The sequence below is a fragment of the Mauremys mutica genome, chromosome 2 (assembly GCF_020497125.1).
Source record: "Mauremys mutica isolate MM-2020 ecotype Southern chromosome 2, ASM2049712v1, whole genome shotgun sequence".
In the NCBI taxonomy this organism is placed as follows: Eukaryota; Metazoa; Chordata; order Testudines; family Geoemydidae; genus Mauremys; species Mauremys mutica.
The window spans coordinates 87,404,454-87,418,658 of record NC_059073.1 but is presented as its reverse complement, the minus strand read 5'-3'; the positions used below and the strand labels follow the sequence as shown (position 1 = coordinate 87,418,658).

Sequence of the window (14,205 nt, the reverse complement as noted above, 5' to 3'; positions counted from 1 at the left end):
CAGGGAAGAAAGAAGTGGTTGCTATTCAACTGCAAGTCTTCTCCACTCATTCTGTTTATGCCTACATTAAACACTAGCCAGACTTCCCTTCAGAGACTAAAGCCATTAGTTGTGAGTGTTTAAATTTAGGCACCAGTACTTTTCACAATATTATAAAATGGAGTATCACTGCCTCACTTAAGTATAAAGAAATAGTACTTGATGCAAACATTTTATAAACTGTAAACTTACTGTAACATCTTGAGTCTTACCCAGATATCAAGAGTAGGTACATATGCTTTTAAAAATGAAGACATTTAGTAACAAGAAAATGTCACTTCACAAAACAGTTTGAGGTATTTTATTTATATAGCAATCTTTATTTCAAAAGGACATTTTTATTACAAAAATGTAAAAATCCAGCTAAACCAGAAACATTGAGACTTTTTTCCTGGGCCTTCAAATTCATTGATCTTTGTCCCCAGATTCTTTTCACTACAATATCCCCCACATCCAGCTTGATTACACAGGTGCAAGTGTGCCAGAATGGCCTGGAATAGATAAATATACTGAAAAAGGCAAAAGCTGTAAAAGCTAGATGCATGCAACAGGTTCTACCAGGAAAAAACCCTCAAAAATAAACGCAAGTGAAAACTAGAGCTAGCTGCCGGTGTCTGAAATTTTGTTCAATCATCCTTGTCTTTTGCTCCATGTTTAAGGATGCGTGTGAATTCAATGTAATTGAAATTTCCCTTTTTGTCAATTGGTGCCTCTCTGTACAGCTCATCTACTTCTTCATCTGTAAATCTGTCTCCCATTGTCGTCAGCAGCTCTCTCAGATAATCTTCTTGAATGAACCCTGGAATATAACGTGTACAGTGAATCAGGATAAACCAAAAAAAGTTCTCTTACTGGATCTTCAAATAGAAAGTAATCACATTATATAAGCAAGCACCACACATGTATTGCTTAAGAGAGAGACAGAATAAATATTTACAAGCCCATTTAAGCATTAACTCCAGGGAGAAGGAAGGAAGACAAAGTTGTCAATTTAAGACTGCAGGAAGTTAAATACTGTCGCTGCATCAGGGCTGGATTATTTTAATTGCAAAAAACAACATGTTTAATTATGCAAACTAAGATTATATCCACATCTTATGCTTCAGAGTCAAGCTGGAGCACTACAACAGGATTATGAGAGCCTCTACACCTTCCAACTCCCTCTGACAGTTAAGGTAATGGCCACCATGAGTCTTGGATGAATGGCCTGATTTAGTACATTCTGTATGACAACCTCTCAGCTTTTTCCACACATAATACTCCCAGAACTTCAATGGCAAGAAGTGAACTCAAGTTGCATCAAAACAGTCTGTCTGGAAAGATGCAAGTTTATATTTTCGTTGAAACAAACAGATTTAAGACAGTCTTAAGAAAAAACTTTTCTAGATGGAAGTTTGTTTTAACTGATTGTATTCACTGGTCTTAAACATTTTCTACTTAAAACCAGCATACAATCCAGCTCATATTGAATGGGAGCTGAATCTAGCCTAACTTAAATGTCAAGGCCAATGATGTGAAGAAATCTAAATATTTCAGATATATTCGTATGTTAGTATCAATTCAATGCCAAATTCTAAGCCAGAGGTTCCCAAATTGACACAGTATGGAATACAGCATCATAAAGCTTGTGTTTGGGCAGCCACCCATAACACATATGTGAGCCATCTCTCCCACTCCTATTGGTGATCAAACATTGCTATGGCGACAATTTTCTTACATAAAAAAATTAGATATTTTATACATTTTAGTTTTCTTTTAAATACAGTTTAACAGAAGGAAACGAGGAGCCAGCAAGTGTTGGAAATCAACTCTACAGACCACCAGCAAGTCTTGTGGGCAACTGGTGTTCCATTAACCAATTAAAAACTACTGTTCTAAGCTTTTAAAATTATAGGAAATTTAAGACAGCTCCCACATTTGTTTTTAAATGGCTCTTTCAATATTTTGGGTTCTGATAGATGAATTTTAAGCTACTGTATAGGTTTAACAGTCTTTAAGCCCAATATTTCACCATTTCTGATGCAGAGATTAAAAAATTACATTAAATGTTTTTTAATCTTGCAAAATAAAAAATAGTAATGATCATCAGTAAGTTGTATACTGGGTATATTCATGGCTTGTCTACACCAGCAAGGGTGTAAATTCTAGAGTGCACAACACACTGATGCACGAACTGGTTCATATGGATCTGCTGATGTGCACTAAAAGTTCCCTAGTGCACGTTAATGTAGTCCAGCAGTACTACATTAAATGTGCACAAATGGAGCTTTACTGCACACCAGCAGAGTTTACATGGGACAGTTAATGCACAACAAAGGGGTGTGCATTGGGATTTACATCCCTGCAGACATGCACTAAGGCACCATGTAGACAAGTTTTTAGAAGCCCATAATAACCTCAAATGATCTACTTAAATTCATTATATATTTACAGTCATGGCTGAATAAAAGAAATCCTTTTAATGAAGATTCAAAAGCAGATAACCCAGCATTGATATTTCACCTACTTACCTGTTGCTTCTTCGTCAAAGCAAGCAAAAGCATTTCTGATTACATCTTCTGGATCTGTGCCATTTAGTTTTTCTCCAAACATTGTAAGGAACATAGTGAAGTTTATGGGGCCTGGAGCTTCATTCATCATAGCATCCAGGTATTCATCAGTTGGATTCTTTCCTACAATTAAAGTAGTCTTATTTCCAAGTCATTATAATGTGTTCATTCATCCACCCAATTTTATTTGTCAATTTTAAACAGAATAACACCTTTCATAAAGCAGCTCAAAAATGTATAAAAAGTTAACAGCTATGCTATTATGATGATTGCAACAGGCACACAGCCATTTTATAATGCTCAGTTAATATAATGATGAGGCCACAAGTATCAGATAAATAGACAGCTGGAGAAATAAACATTACCAAGGGAAGCGAGCATATCATGCAGGTCTTCTTTGTCAATGAAGCCATCTCTGTTCTGATCAATCATGTTGAAGGCCTCTTTGAATTCTTGAATCTGTGACTGATCGAACATTGCAAACACATTGGAGGTTGCGCGCTGAGGGCGCTTCTTAGTGGTCTTGGTCTTTGCCCTTTTGCTAGACATGATGGCTCTTGGATTCTAGAGGAGAAAAACAGTGACTAAAGTGCAGGAAATTAAATTTAAACAACAGATTTAGTTTAATACACAACTCTAATTCTTAGACATCACAGTTCCTTGAAAAAAGAGAGTCTGAATTCTGAATAATGTGCAAAGGTACATAGATCCACAAATTTACCATCCACCTTTTGTTGTATTTTCTTTTATTAGAAGCTTAACTGTGATGATATGTACTGGCCCTTTGGGGTTCAGAGGAAAACCCTCCTGGGCTGAGAGCAGACTGCATCAATCTGGTCCTTGAAATGAAGCACCCCCCCCCCCCCCCAATACCTGTGTCCTGGTACTTCAGCATATTATTCAAGCCTTGAGGGGTTAAATAGATTGGTATATTTGGCAGGCGGGGGGCCCGTGCTAACCTGGCAGTTAGAATTATAGTCTGATTACCCTGCCTGAGTGGGGCCAAGGAGCTCACAAGTAAGCCCAGATATCTGGAAAAGGTGATTCTCGTTTTTTTGAAGTTTATTTACTTTGTTATATTAGTTGAACATAAAAGACTCCTATGCAATCTGAGACCAGAGATAGAGTGGCTCTTGGCTCTTATGTTTTTGTTTGGTTTAGGCTGTTGAGAAAAAAAAATACAGCATCCTAGGAAAGTTGTGTGTGTGTTAAAGTCCTTTCAGCATCATTAGGCAGAGGGTCTGGTGTATGTTGAGTGTGGGGGGAGAGTCTGGGCTTAGTTACAAAACAAACAATGCACTGCAGTTTTGTTAGGTAACCAAGAAGCCTGAACTAATATAGCATATCAATAGGTGCATTCTAAACTATGAAATTGTTTTTCAATATGCACTAGATTGTGTCCCTTTAATGAAGTAAGGTAGTTTCAGGTACTACACAAGTCTATGTGGTTTTACAATACGCTTTGTTTTTTTGTTTTTTAAAAAGGGAAGTCAACAATATTGCAAGTATGAAATGGGAAATTGATAAAATGAGGGGGGGGGAACAGTGAAATTGACTACACAAAGTATTTTCAAATGTGCAAGTAAACTAACAATTTAGTAAGTAAAATAATTCAGACAGAAGTGAAGCTTTCAAGTTTACGGTATCCATTCAGTTGTGATTATTTAAATATTTACCTTTTAGCCAGTTTAACGATAACATTGGAACTGATCCACTAGCTTGAAATTTAAATACTAAGGCCTCAGTTCTACAACTGGATCTGCATGGATGGACCTTTGTGCCCATCGGGTATATCCTGTTGATTTCAGGCCTGCCCATGCAGCTCTGTCTGAAGAATGAGGGCCTTACTGTTTAGTTAAAATATAAGAATTGTTGGCAGAGAAGATTAAATATTTAAAGAGACATTTGTCAAATAAAAAAATTACACTTAGTTATTACACCTAACTCTATTATAAACAGAGTAACAACGCTTTTCCAGATTATTTACGGGCGGGCGGGGACCGGGCGGGCGGCGAAGCGGGGACCGGCGAAGCGGGGACCGGCGGGCGGCGAAGCGGGGAACCGCGGGGCTGGGGAGCCGGGGCTAGGGCAGGAGTCGCGTGGCCGGGGAGGGATGCGGCAGGAGCCGGGCAGGGCCGCCGCCGGAGTTACAGTCGAACCCATTTATCTCGACCTCGGTTAGTGGCAAAAGCTCTTCTGTGCTCGAGATATTAGGGTTCGGCGAGATTAAAGAAGCGACATAACCGATGAGAAACCGATAAGACAAAGAGGGAGTTTGGCGGTTCCACTACTAAAACGTCGACTTAATAGGGTTGGCAAGTTAACCGAGGTCGAGATAAATGGGTTCGACTGTAATTCTCTCACAAAAACTGAAGCTCTTAAAAAGTGAACTACAACGTGCTAACTTAGTGTGCCACAGAATTCTGCATCATACCTAGACTGGGTTTTGTTATATGCCATAAATTTCTTTGCTCCTTGATTATGAGCTTCAGCCTAAACACTTGCAATTAAGTGTCCAAGAAGCCATTACCACCAGCCTAACTTGCAGCATCCCGGTTTGGCTATTTACAATATTATCAAATGTTGATCTTTAAAACAAGCTACTTCTAAAAGTTAATTGCACCTCTGAAAAGAGCTAATCAATGAGTCACAAAAAATAGTCTCAGTGACTCCTTAAACAGATTGCTTGTAAAGTGACCTTGGAGAAGTCAGTCTATCCAAAATAAAATAAAAGGCAATTAAAGGAAGGGTACAATTTTAGTTCATTTTAAAAGTGAACTGAAGTTAACTAAATACAGCTAAGTAACTGCCATCGGCAAGCAATCAGAATTAAAGTACGTAATTAACAACCAAGTTAAATCTAAAAGATCACAACTCTGTCAAGCAAGAAGTATTTTACCTTGCTTTATATCCAAGAGAGCGAGTGAGTGCTTTATCAAGCCTCCAGATGGTAAAGAGAGGCCACTGCATAGGTTAAAGTCTTCCCAGTATATCTACAAATAGCATTAGTGATTTCATCCACTGATTAATTTTCCACTTTTAAAGCTTACGTTCCATATACAACATTCTTCGGACATACGAAAAACAAACTGCTATGCCCTGAACTAAAAATAACCAACAAAACTTAACTGCAAGTCACCCAGCAACGCTCTTCATTATACTTTCACAAAACAATTTCCCTAAAACAAGTGTTCAGAGTACAATAAAAACCAAATTTCAGATAATCCATTTTATTTCTGAAGTAACACAGTTCACCATAAACCATTAAGCTAATAAGCTAACAATCTGCTTTTGAGACACAAGAGAAAGACCTAAAATTTTAAATTGGACACACTTCAGGTAGCAAGCCAACAACAACAACTCATCCTTATAATCTGAATCTCACTCTGATTCACTGTTACCCAGAACAGGGTCATGGTGCCCTCAAAACTGAGTAGAATGACAATCCCCTTAATTATCTGAAGTTCTTTAATGTGCTCTGATAATTGAGACTATACTGTAAGGAAAAGGGTCATGCAGATCAAACATACAGGAGTGACTCCTTGCCAATCTCTCTCCTACAATTCTATTATTTTGTGCATGTAGAAAAAACAAACTACTGCAGAGATTAGAGGTAAATCCATGGAGAAAAACACCACACAAATATAGTTCAATTTGGAAACGTTTTACTTTGCAATCTTCTATATCTTAAGGGGTAGAGGGAGAGGAGCAGATTCAGTGAGAGTGAGGCACCAGGAAATTTGCTACAGGAGATTTAGAGGTGATAGTGGACAGTGCATTCAACATGAATTTGCAGTCACATATGGCAGTGGTTCTCAAATATTTTTCTTCCGCAGACCACTTGAAAATTGCTGAGGGTCTCAGCAGACCACTTAAAGATCTTTCTAAATGTTGTTTATACTGTTAGCTAACTACTGAAAAGTGCTTTGGATAAAAATGCTATATAAAAGACAACTTTTGTTCTACAAATAAAAGCACACAATTCATATTTTAGTATCAGTATCACCTTTCTCATGCAATGGATGTCCCCTTTCTCCCCTGCTGCAGCAACCCCCGAGCTGGGGCTGGGAAGGAGGGGGGTCTCTCCCCAGCAGCTGCAGCCCTGGAGCTGGGGAAAGTCACCTCTTTCTCTGTCAGCTGCAGCCCTGCACATCCCAAATTCCACCCCCAACCCCTCTTCTCAGCCCACTGCCCCCTCCCACCTACCCCCTGTTCTCCCCAAGGCCACCACCTCAGCTTACGTACATCTTCTCCAGGGTCCAGGCACCTAACTAGTGGAGCCACGCAGGCGTGGCCCCGCTAATTAGGTGGGTGGCCTTTCATTCTCTTGTGTGCAGCTGCCCAGGCGGCACCTTACAGGGAACTATCTGTAGACCACATGAATGGAGCTCACGGACCACAATTTGAGAACTGCTGACATATGGTATCAAAAAGGCAGAAGCAATTTTGGACTGCATAGAGAGAAACATTAAGTTTCACAAGGTAATAGCCCATCTATACAAGTCTGGTGTAGCCATGTCTAGAATATTGTGTTCAGTTCTAGGCACCGCTTTACTAGAAAGATATCTACACACTGAAGGATATTCAGAGAAAAGTAACAAATGTTTTAGGAGGCTGGAGGGATTAATTTATGATGAGAGTCTGAAGTGTTAGACAAGTATAGCTCAGGTTTCAGAGTGGCTCAGTGTCAGCAAAGAGGACACAGGATAGGTGAAATCTCAATTCCACTGAACTCAATGGCAAGACACCCACCGACTTCAATGGGGTCAGGTCTTCAGATTCAGTTTAATAGAGGGAAGTACACTTAGTAACTAAAACAGGTTAAGTTTAGGCTGAAAATGAGGGAGGGCTTCTACAGACAAGTTGGAATATCGGACGCTGAACAGAACAAAATACAACAAAAGAATCTTCGGCAGAACATAGATTAGAAACATTTAGTAAATGTTTCACCTAGGTAAATTTCTAAACTGATTAGAGCAAGAGCATCAACAGTTGCCTTCCCCAATGTACACTTACTTTGTCCATTGCCTCTCAAGCCCTCACTTGTCCTGGAGAGATATGCAACGTTATTGTAGGGCAAGAATCATTTCCACCCAATATTCTTGATCACTGGTAGATTGTAAATACCAGCCTAAATGCTGATCTACTAAATTCCCAGACTGGTCATTTGTGATTATCTATTGTTTAAAACAGAGAAGTCCCAAAAGATTTTATTACTTGGAGTGAGATTATGTAAGAAGTGTGACCAAGAAATGATGCTTTAAGGTATCAAAAGAATTCCAGTTGCTGTACAATATCATTAATGTCTGTACCGCAGTAGCTCCTAAAAGCCCGAGCCCCATTGTGCTGGGGACTATAGAAATAGAACAAGATGACTGTCCTAGTCCCGAAGATCTCACAATCCAATATTTTCATCGGATCTTACAAAAGCCACCCTCCTTAGATTCATAACTATATCCTGATTTTACTATTTCCAAAGGGAAGGAACATATGTCAGTGCAAAAATAAATTCAGTATTAGCATAAAACTAAACTGGATTTAGTCTGTTCCTAAACATGAAGCTCTGAATGCTCTAGACCTTGTTTATTCTGGGAACCATTCAGGAACTTTTTAGTAGAAGGACTTAACCCAGGCCTGCACAACATACAGCTCGCATGGGCTCACTGTGTGGCCCACAGAGGGGTGAGTAGGCAAGCCAATGGCCGTCTGGCTGGCCGGCGGGGTGGTGAGGGGGCCAGTGGCAGGCTGGAGAGTGAGGGTGAGCCAGCGGCAGGAGGCGGGGGCAGTGGCAGAAGGTAAGAAGCCAGGCAAGTGAGCTGGTGGCAGGGGAGGGGGGCTGAGGAGGCAAGCGGGGGCATGGGGGGCTGAGCAGGTGAGCAGATGGGCGGCGGGGGAGGGGGGCTGAGGAGGCGAGCAGGCAGGCAGTGGCGGGAGGGACTGAGGTGAGCTGGCGGCAGTGGCGGGAGGGAGGTGAGCCAGCAGCGGGGGAGGAGGGCCTGAGGAGGTAAGCGGGTGGGCAGTGGTGGGGGGGCAACTGCAAGAGGGAAATGGCAGAATGCCCCCAACAGTCCCGAATGTTCAAGTAACTGCCCCAGGGTGGTAAAGAAAACTGGGTCATTATGGCTTGACAGTCTCTGGGGGAATCACTGCTAATCCCAGGACCAGACAGGCTGCTGTGTTTGCATCAGGGGTTCTTCAACTTTTTCATAGTGTGGAAAACTGGTTAAGACAGGGACTGCCTCATGGGTTCATGTGCCTGTCGTCACTGCAGCAACTGCTTCCATGGAAAAGCCACCATGAGGACGTTTAAATGTATATTTAGCTTCTTTCTATCTCGCAGTCAGAAAAAGCTGGCCCCATGTGCACACACCCAGCTTTATGGACTCAATCCCACCACACTTTGGGAACCTGAGCAGCCAAGTCTGTCCCCAGCAGTGCAAAGGCAAAGTGAGGTCAGGATCAAACCAAATGTCCATCCCCACGTTAGAGAAGAGAGAACTATGACATACTGCACATAAATCCAAGCCACTTCGTTAGCTGAAGAGTTAAGCTGTAAATTTTAGAGGACCCCAGGTAAAAGCCCATCAACAAATCTCACTTACAAATACTCAACAGCTTCCCTAAAAACCCAGAGGCAGGACAGTCTAGAAATGAACAGTTCAGGGATCCAACCCCACAGCCATATCATTCTTCCCTGTTCTTCACCATCCCGCCTGCCCTGCCCCCAAGAATCCTAGCCACATCCCACCCTATCCAGGCCCCCACCTCTTCCTCTGCAGAGCAGCCCTTGCCACAGAGCCAGGACTCAGCAGAAGGGCAGTTTAAATAATTTACAGAGTCCATGTTATAAACATGGCACAGGTCTTTGTGATCCCCCAGCAACACCCAGAGGCCCCCGTCCGAATCAGCCAGACACCTGGTGTTTGGGGCCAAGCCATTTTGGGGGTAGGAAGCTAAGAAAATGTTCAGAAAGGGAATGATGGATATTTGTGAAATACCTGAATTACCAAACCTCCCAGACAAATCCTACCTGGCCTAGGAGGGCTCAGGAGATCTGGTAATTTTTTGGAGAAGCTACATGGAAGTTAAAAATGGATCTTAGTTGTAAGTTAGGATCAGTCTGAACTAGAGTGGCTACCACTGGCCCATTACATCCGGGTGAGCATCTCTGTAGCAGCACTAGGCCTGATCTGGTTTGGCTCCCATCCCCTCTCCAAGGGTTGCAGCTGTCTGGAGGTGCCTGCCTTCCACACCTTCCTCATTCACTCAACAGGGCAATTGTTTACAAAGAGGGGGGGAGGGGGAAGAGATCTTATTCTACTTCTAGCAAAAAGACATTTTTCTTTTACCTTAATTATACTATCTTAGGGGCCTGCTATAACATATTACCAAGGTTCAATACCGCTGTTTCAGCGGGGCAGCGCTGAGGAAGGAGGGTTTGTTTCCGCAGGGCGGGCGGCACTGGGTTTCGGCCCTCCGCTGTTTTCTTTGGAGTAATATGGCCCTCACTGCTTTACGAGTTGTGCAGGCCTGACTTAACCTGTGGTAGTCATTTCTCTGAGAGTTTGTTGGCCTTCACACAAGATGACATTTATTTAGGTAGACTTTTGCAAAAAATTCTGAAAGCTGGTGCAGATAAATCTAAAAGATAGCAAGTGCAGCCACTGTACTAAAGCTATGGTGATCATTTAACCATACTATGTGGTTAATAGAAAAAAAAAAGCTATAAAAATAATCTATATAGTGATATTCCAGGGTTATCACTTGTCTGTCTGTATGTCACTCTGAAGTCTACAATGTCTGCTGAGTGAGTGTGAAGGGATGGAAACAGCTACAAGCATGGTTGAGAGCTCACCAGGTTAAATCATCACTGGGATTCATGGTCTGTTACCAGTTTTAAAGTTCTCTGCCATTTTGACTGTGTGGTGTACAGATGCAGTAGGAGAGGTGTCCGTCAGTCCACATTGTGATATCAGAGGTAACTCAGCCAATCACCACAATTACTTTTCAGCTAATTTGCATGCAATAACTTAATTAGATGTATGAGGGAGACTGCACAGATGGTATTTACTTGGCCCAGCTGCCAGACCTGTGAAACAACATAGGCTTTCAACTACTAGACTATAAATAATTAATTAGAGGAGGACAGTAAAACTTCTTACTCCTCCACATCAGAGGGGAAAAAAGGTAAAACCTAGTGACTAAATAGTTTAGGAGATTGGTAATAAGCTTTTCATTTCTATAGTACTGCTATGAATCAAGGAGTAACCAATGATTGGGTAGTGACCAAAAGTTACTGCCTTCTGTTAGCTATCTGACAACATGGGAGGTGCTGAAAAAAAGATTTTGGTGATATGCATTCCCATCATGAGGAAACTTACCAGTCACAACTGGAAACATGGATAGCAGTCTCCACATGAAGGTCAAGGACTGAATGCTATGTTTTAATATGCTCATCACCCTAGTATTTGGGAACGCTACTAAATTAAGATATTATCTTCTTCTATTACTTTCTCAGTGATCAACTTCCAAAACAGCCCTGTTGTTGTGGCCTTGTTCGCTGAACTCTTACTCATGTGGGTATTCACAATGATCTCAGTTTATTTTATTTCAAAAATTTAAAGAGGATGTTTGTCACATTTTATTTATTTTGTACAGCCTCCAGTATGTTTAAGAATGGCTCATTAAAAATGTGGAATCAATGGGAACAGGATCTAACTCAATTTCCTTGGTCAACATAGAGGGTCACAGATTGATTATCTGAGCATATATTGGTCTAAAAATTAAGAAACCAGTTAAAATATTTTAGAGCAGAAGCAAGTGATTTAGCCTCTCTGTGACTTAGTGCCCGGTTTGGATGGTAATAGTAAATAGATAACATTAACTTTCTGCCTCTCAGCAGTGCTGTGAGGATAAATACATTAAAGATCGTGAAGCACACAGACAATATAGTGATGGCGGCCATATAAATGCCTCAGCTCAAGGTAATATCTGGACCCTTTGTGTGTTAACTATTCAGAAACATAACATCACACCTCTTCTAAACTTATTTAGGCTCTTCTGATTGACAATGTGGCTGTCCACATGCTAGAAAATGGAAGTCACAATTATATCATTATACTGGAGCTTTTCTTTAACATGAATCACAACCACGGATGCACTGCTAAAATATGACCTACAGAAGAAGAAATTAATGTATGTGCATCCCTCATTTTCACCATTAGCTATTTTGTCAACTACTCTGGCTATCTTTATACATTTTCCATTTAGGAAAAACACAGAATTTCAGCCTTTCAGTATCACAGGAGAATCATCATCCAGGCACAAAGTCTACTCACTCACTGAGTCCCATGATAACTGAAATGAGAAAAACTTTACTAAGCTGTTGGAAAAGAAAACAAAAAGAATAAGACTCACCCCAAGCAAGTTTTGCAAGGTTGATGTATTAAGGCAGCTTATGTAGTAAGGTTCAGGTGTCTGCACCTCTTTCCACCCGAGCTATTTCGTGAGTTTCCAAACTTTGTAAGTTTCTTATACTGAGAAGTCCAAAGGAGGCCGGGGTCACGTGATACCAGGGACAGGGTAAAATCTGTCCTGTTCGCAGAGGCTGCGGAGCACAAGTTTATAATTTCTCAGCCACCAAACACAGTGCGAGCGACTGGAGAGCTCAGCATTACGCCAGCCGGGGGTGGCTCCCTGCCCTGGCTTTCTGCAGCCGTTTCCTGCCAGGCCCTTTCCCTGGGCGCTGCCCAGCTCGGACCCGTCTCTCGCCAGACTCCTGCCGGGGTTCCGCTTCCCCCCCCCAGCGCGCCAGCCACCTCGGCCAAAGGCAGCGACCCTGAGCCGCGCCGAGAGCCCCAAGCGCAGTCCCGGCGCCAGGTGCCGCTGGAAAGGCTCCAGTGAAACCGGCCCCGGCCTCAGAACCGCCCGGGACAGACCGCACCGGCCCGTCAGCGGGGCGGCCCCGGCAGCCTCCTCCCCACCCCAGAGGGGCCGCTGAGCCCGGCGACGACCCACCCACCAGCCCCCACCCGGCCCAGGGGCAGCGACTCTGCCCCCTCCCCGCCACCGGGCAGCCGGACCCAGCCCTGCCCCTGGCTAACAGCCCGCTGCCGGCCAGCGCCCCCGGGGCAGCCGGACCCAGCCCTGCCCCTGGCTCACAGCCCGCTGCCGGCCAGCGCCCCCGGGGCAGCCGGACCCAGCCCTGCCCCTGGCTCACAGCCCGCTGCCGGCCAGCGCCCCCGGGGGCAGCCGGCCCCAGCCCTGCCCCTGGCTCACAGCCCGCTGCCGGCCAGCGCCCCCGGGGGCAGCCGGCCCCAGCCCTGCCCCTGGCTAACAGCCCGCTGCCGGCCAGCGCCCCCGGGGCAGCCGGACCCAGCCCTGCCCCTGGCTAACAGCCCGCTGCCGGCCAGCGCCCCCGGGGGCAGCCGGACCCAGCCCTGCCCCTGGCTCACAGCCCGCTGCCGGCCAGCGCCCCCGGGGGCAGCCGGACCCAGCCCTGCCCCTGGCTAACAGCCCGCTGCCGGCCAGCGCCCCCGGGGGCAGCCGGACCCAGCCCTGCCCCTGGCTCACAGCCCGCTGCCGGCCAGCGCCCCCGGGGCAGCCGGACCCAGCCCTGCCCCTGGCTCCCAGCCCGCTGCCGGCCAGCGCCCCCGGGGGCAGCCGGACCCAGCCCTGCCCCTGGCTCACAGCCCGCTGCCGGCCAGCGCCCCCGGGGGCAGCCGGACCCAGCCCTGCCCCTGGCTAACAGCCCGCTGCCGGCCAGCGCCCCCGGGGGCAGCCGGACCCAGCCCTGCCCCTGGCTAACAGCCCGCTGCCGGCCAGCGCCCCCGGGGGCAGCCGGACCCAGCCCTGCCCCTGGCTCACAGCCCGCTGCCGGCCAGCGCCCCCGGGGGCAGCCGGACACGGGCTGGCCGCCCGCCCAGCGCGAGCACTGGGACGCTGGACCCAGGAGACCCCGGCCCGCGAGACGCGGCCTCACCTGGCGGCTGCAGCGGAGGCTCCGGCTGGGGCGGGACTGGTAGAAAGCGGCGGCTGCTCCAGCTGCCTCGGCACTTCCGGAGAGCGCGATCAAGACCGAACCACCGCCCGGCCAGCGGGGGGGGGGGAGAGGGGACCCGGGCTACACCACTGGCGGGGAGAACGCGTCAGTCAGGCCCAGGGCGCTGCCGCAGCGCAGATACCAGGGAGGAGAGTGCGCTTGCTCCGCAGGGAGCCTGCTGCTCACGACCCCCGCCCGAGAGAGTTGGTTCGGTCGGCACCTCCACCCCCCCTTGATGTGATGGTGCAGTCCTGTGCGCTCACCGCATTCCACCACGCGGGGCGGGGCGGGGCAGGGGAGAGGGAGATGCTGATGCCCTTGTAAGGCAATCGCAGGGCGTTTCCTGTTTGTCGCTGTTACGACACAGGCTTCGTTCGAGTCCCGGGTTAGGCGGAAGCGTCCGCACCCCGAGCTGGAGGGAGGAGCTCGAGGGCTCCCCGGCCGCCACATAGACCCGCCCCGCCCCGCCGGCTAGAGAAAAATACAACGGTCCGGGGCGCTTGCGCAATATGCGGCCCCCCAGGGAGGCGGCTCCTCGCGCAATTCTCATGGCCACGCAATGCGCGAACCGCAACT

The 14,205-nt window shown here is 46.0% G+C and overlaps 2 protein-coding genes across 3 annotated transcripts in view; one reads left to right on the top strand and one right to left on the bottom strand.

Annotated features, from left to right (window-relative positions):
* Nucleotides 1-325: 325 nt before the first annotated feature.
* Nucleotides 326-13,729, bottom strand: LOC123363265 (myosin regulatory light chain 2, smooth muscle minor isoform). 2 transcript variants are annotated; one of them, XM_045004132.1, is made up of 5 exons: nucleotides 13,570-13,729; nucleotides 12,006-12,195; nucleotides 2,954-3,152; nucleotides 2,550-2,711; nucleotides 326-838 (listed from the first exon to the last, which is right to left on the bottom strand). In XM_045004132.1, the coding sequence occupies exons 3-5, from the start codon at nucleotides 3,135-3,137 to the stop codon at nucleotides 666-668; spliced, it is 519 nt and encodes a 172-aa protein (XP_044860067.1). In that variant the 5' UTR covers nucleotides 3,138-3,152; nucleotides 12,006-12,195; nucleotides 13,570-13,729; the 3' UTR covers nucleotides 326-665. The 2 variants fall into 2 exon arrangements, with proteins under 2 accessions (XP_044860067.1, XP_044860069.1); XM_045004134.1 differs by lacking the exons at nucleotides 12,006-12,195; nucleotides 13,570-13,729 and having other exon boundaries at nucleotides 2,954-3,168.
* MYOM1 (myomesin 1) overlaps nucleotides 10,641-14,205 on the top strand; it is a 157,122-nt gene continuing 153,557 nt past the window's right edge. The window contains exon 1 of the mRNA XM_045004129.1: nucleotides 10,641-10,775. The gene's annotated coding sequence lies outside the window, so the exon portion shown is untranslated. The remainder of the gene's footprint in view (nucleotides 10,776-14,205) is intronic.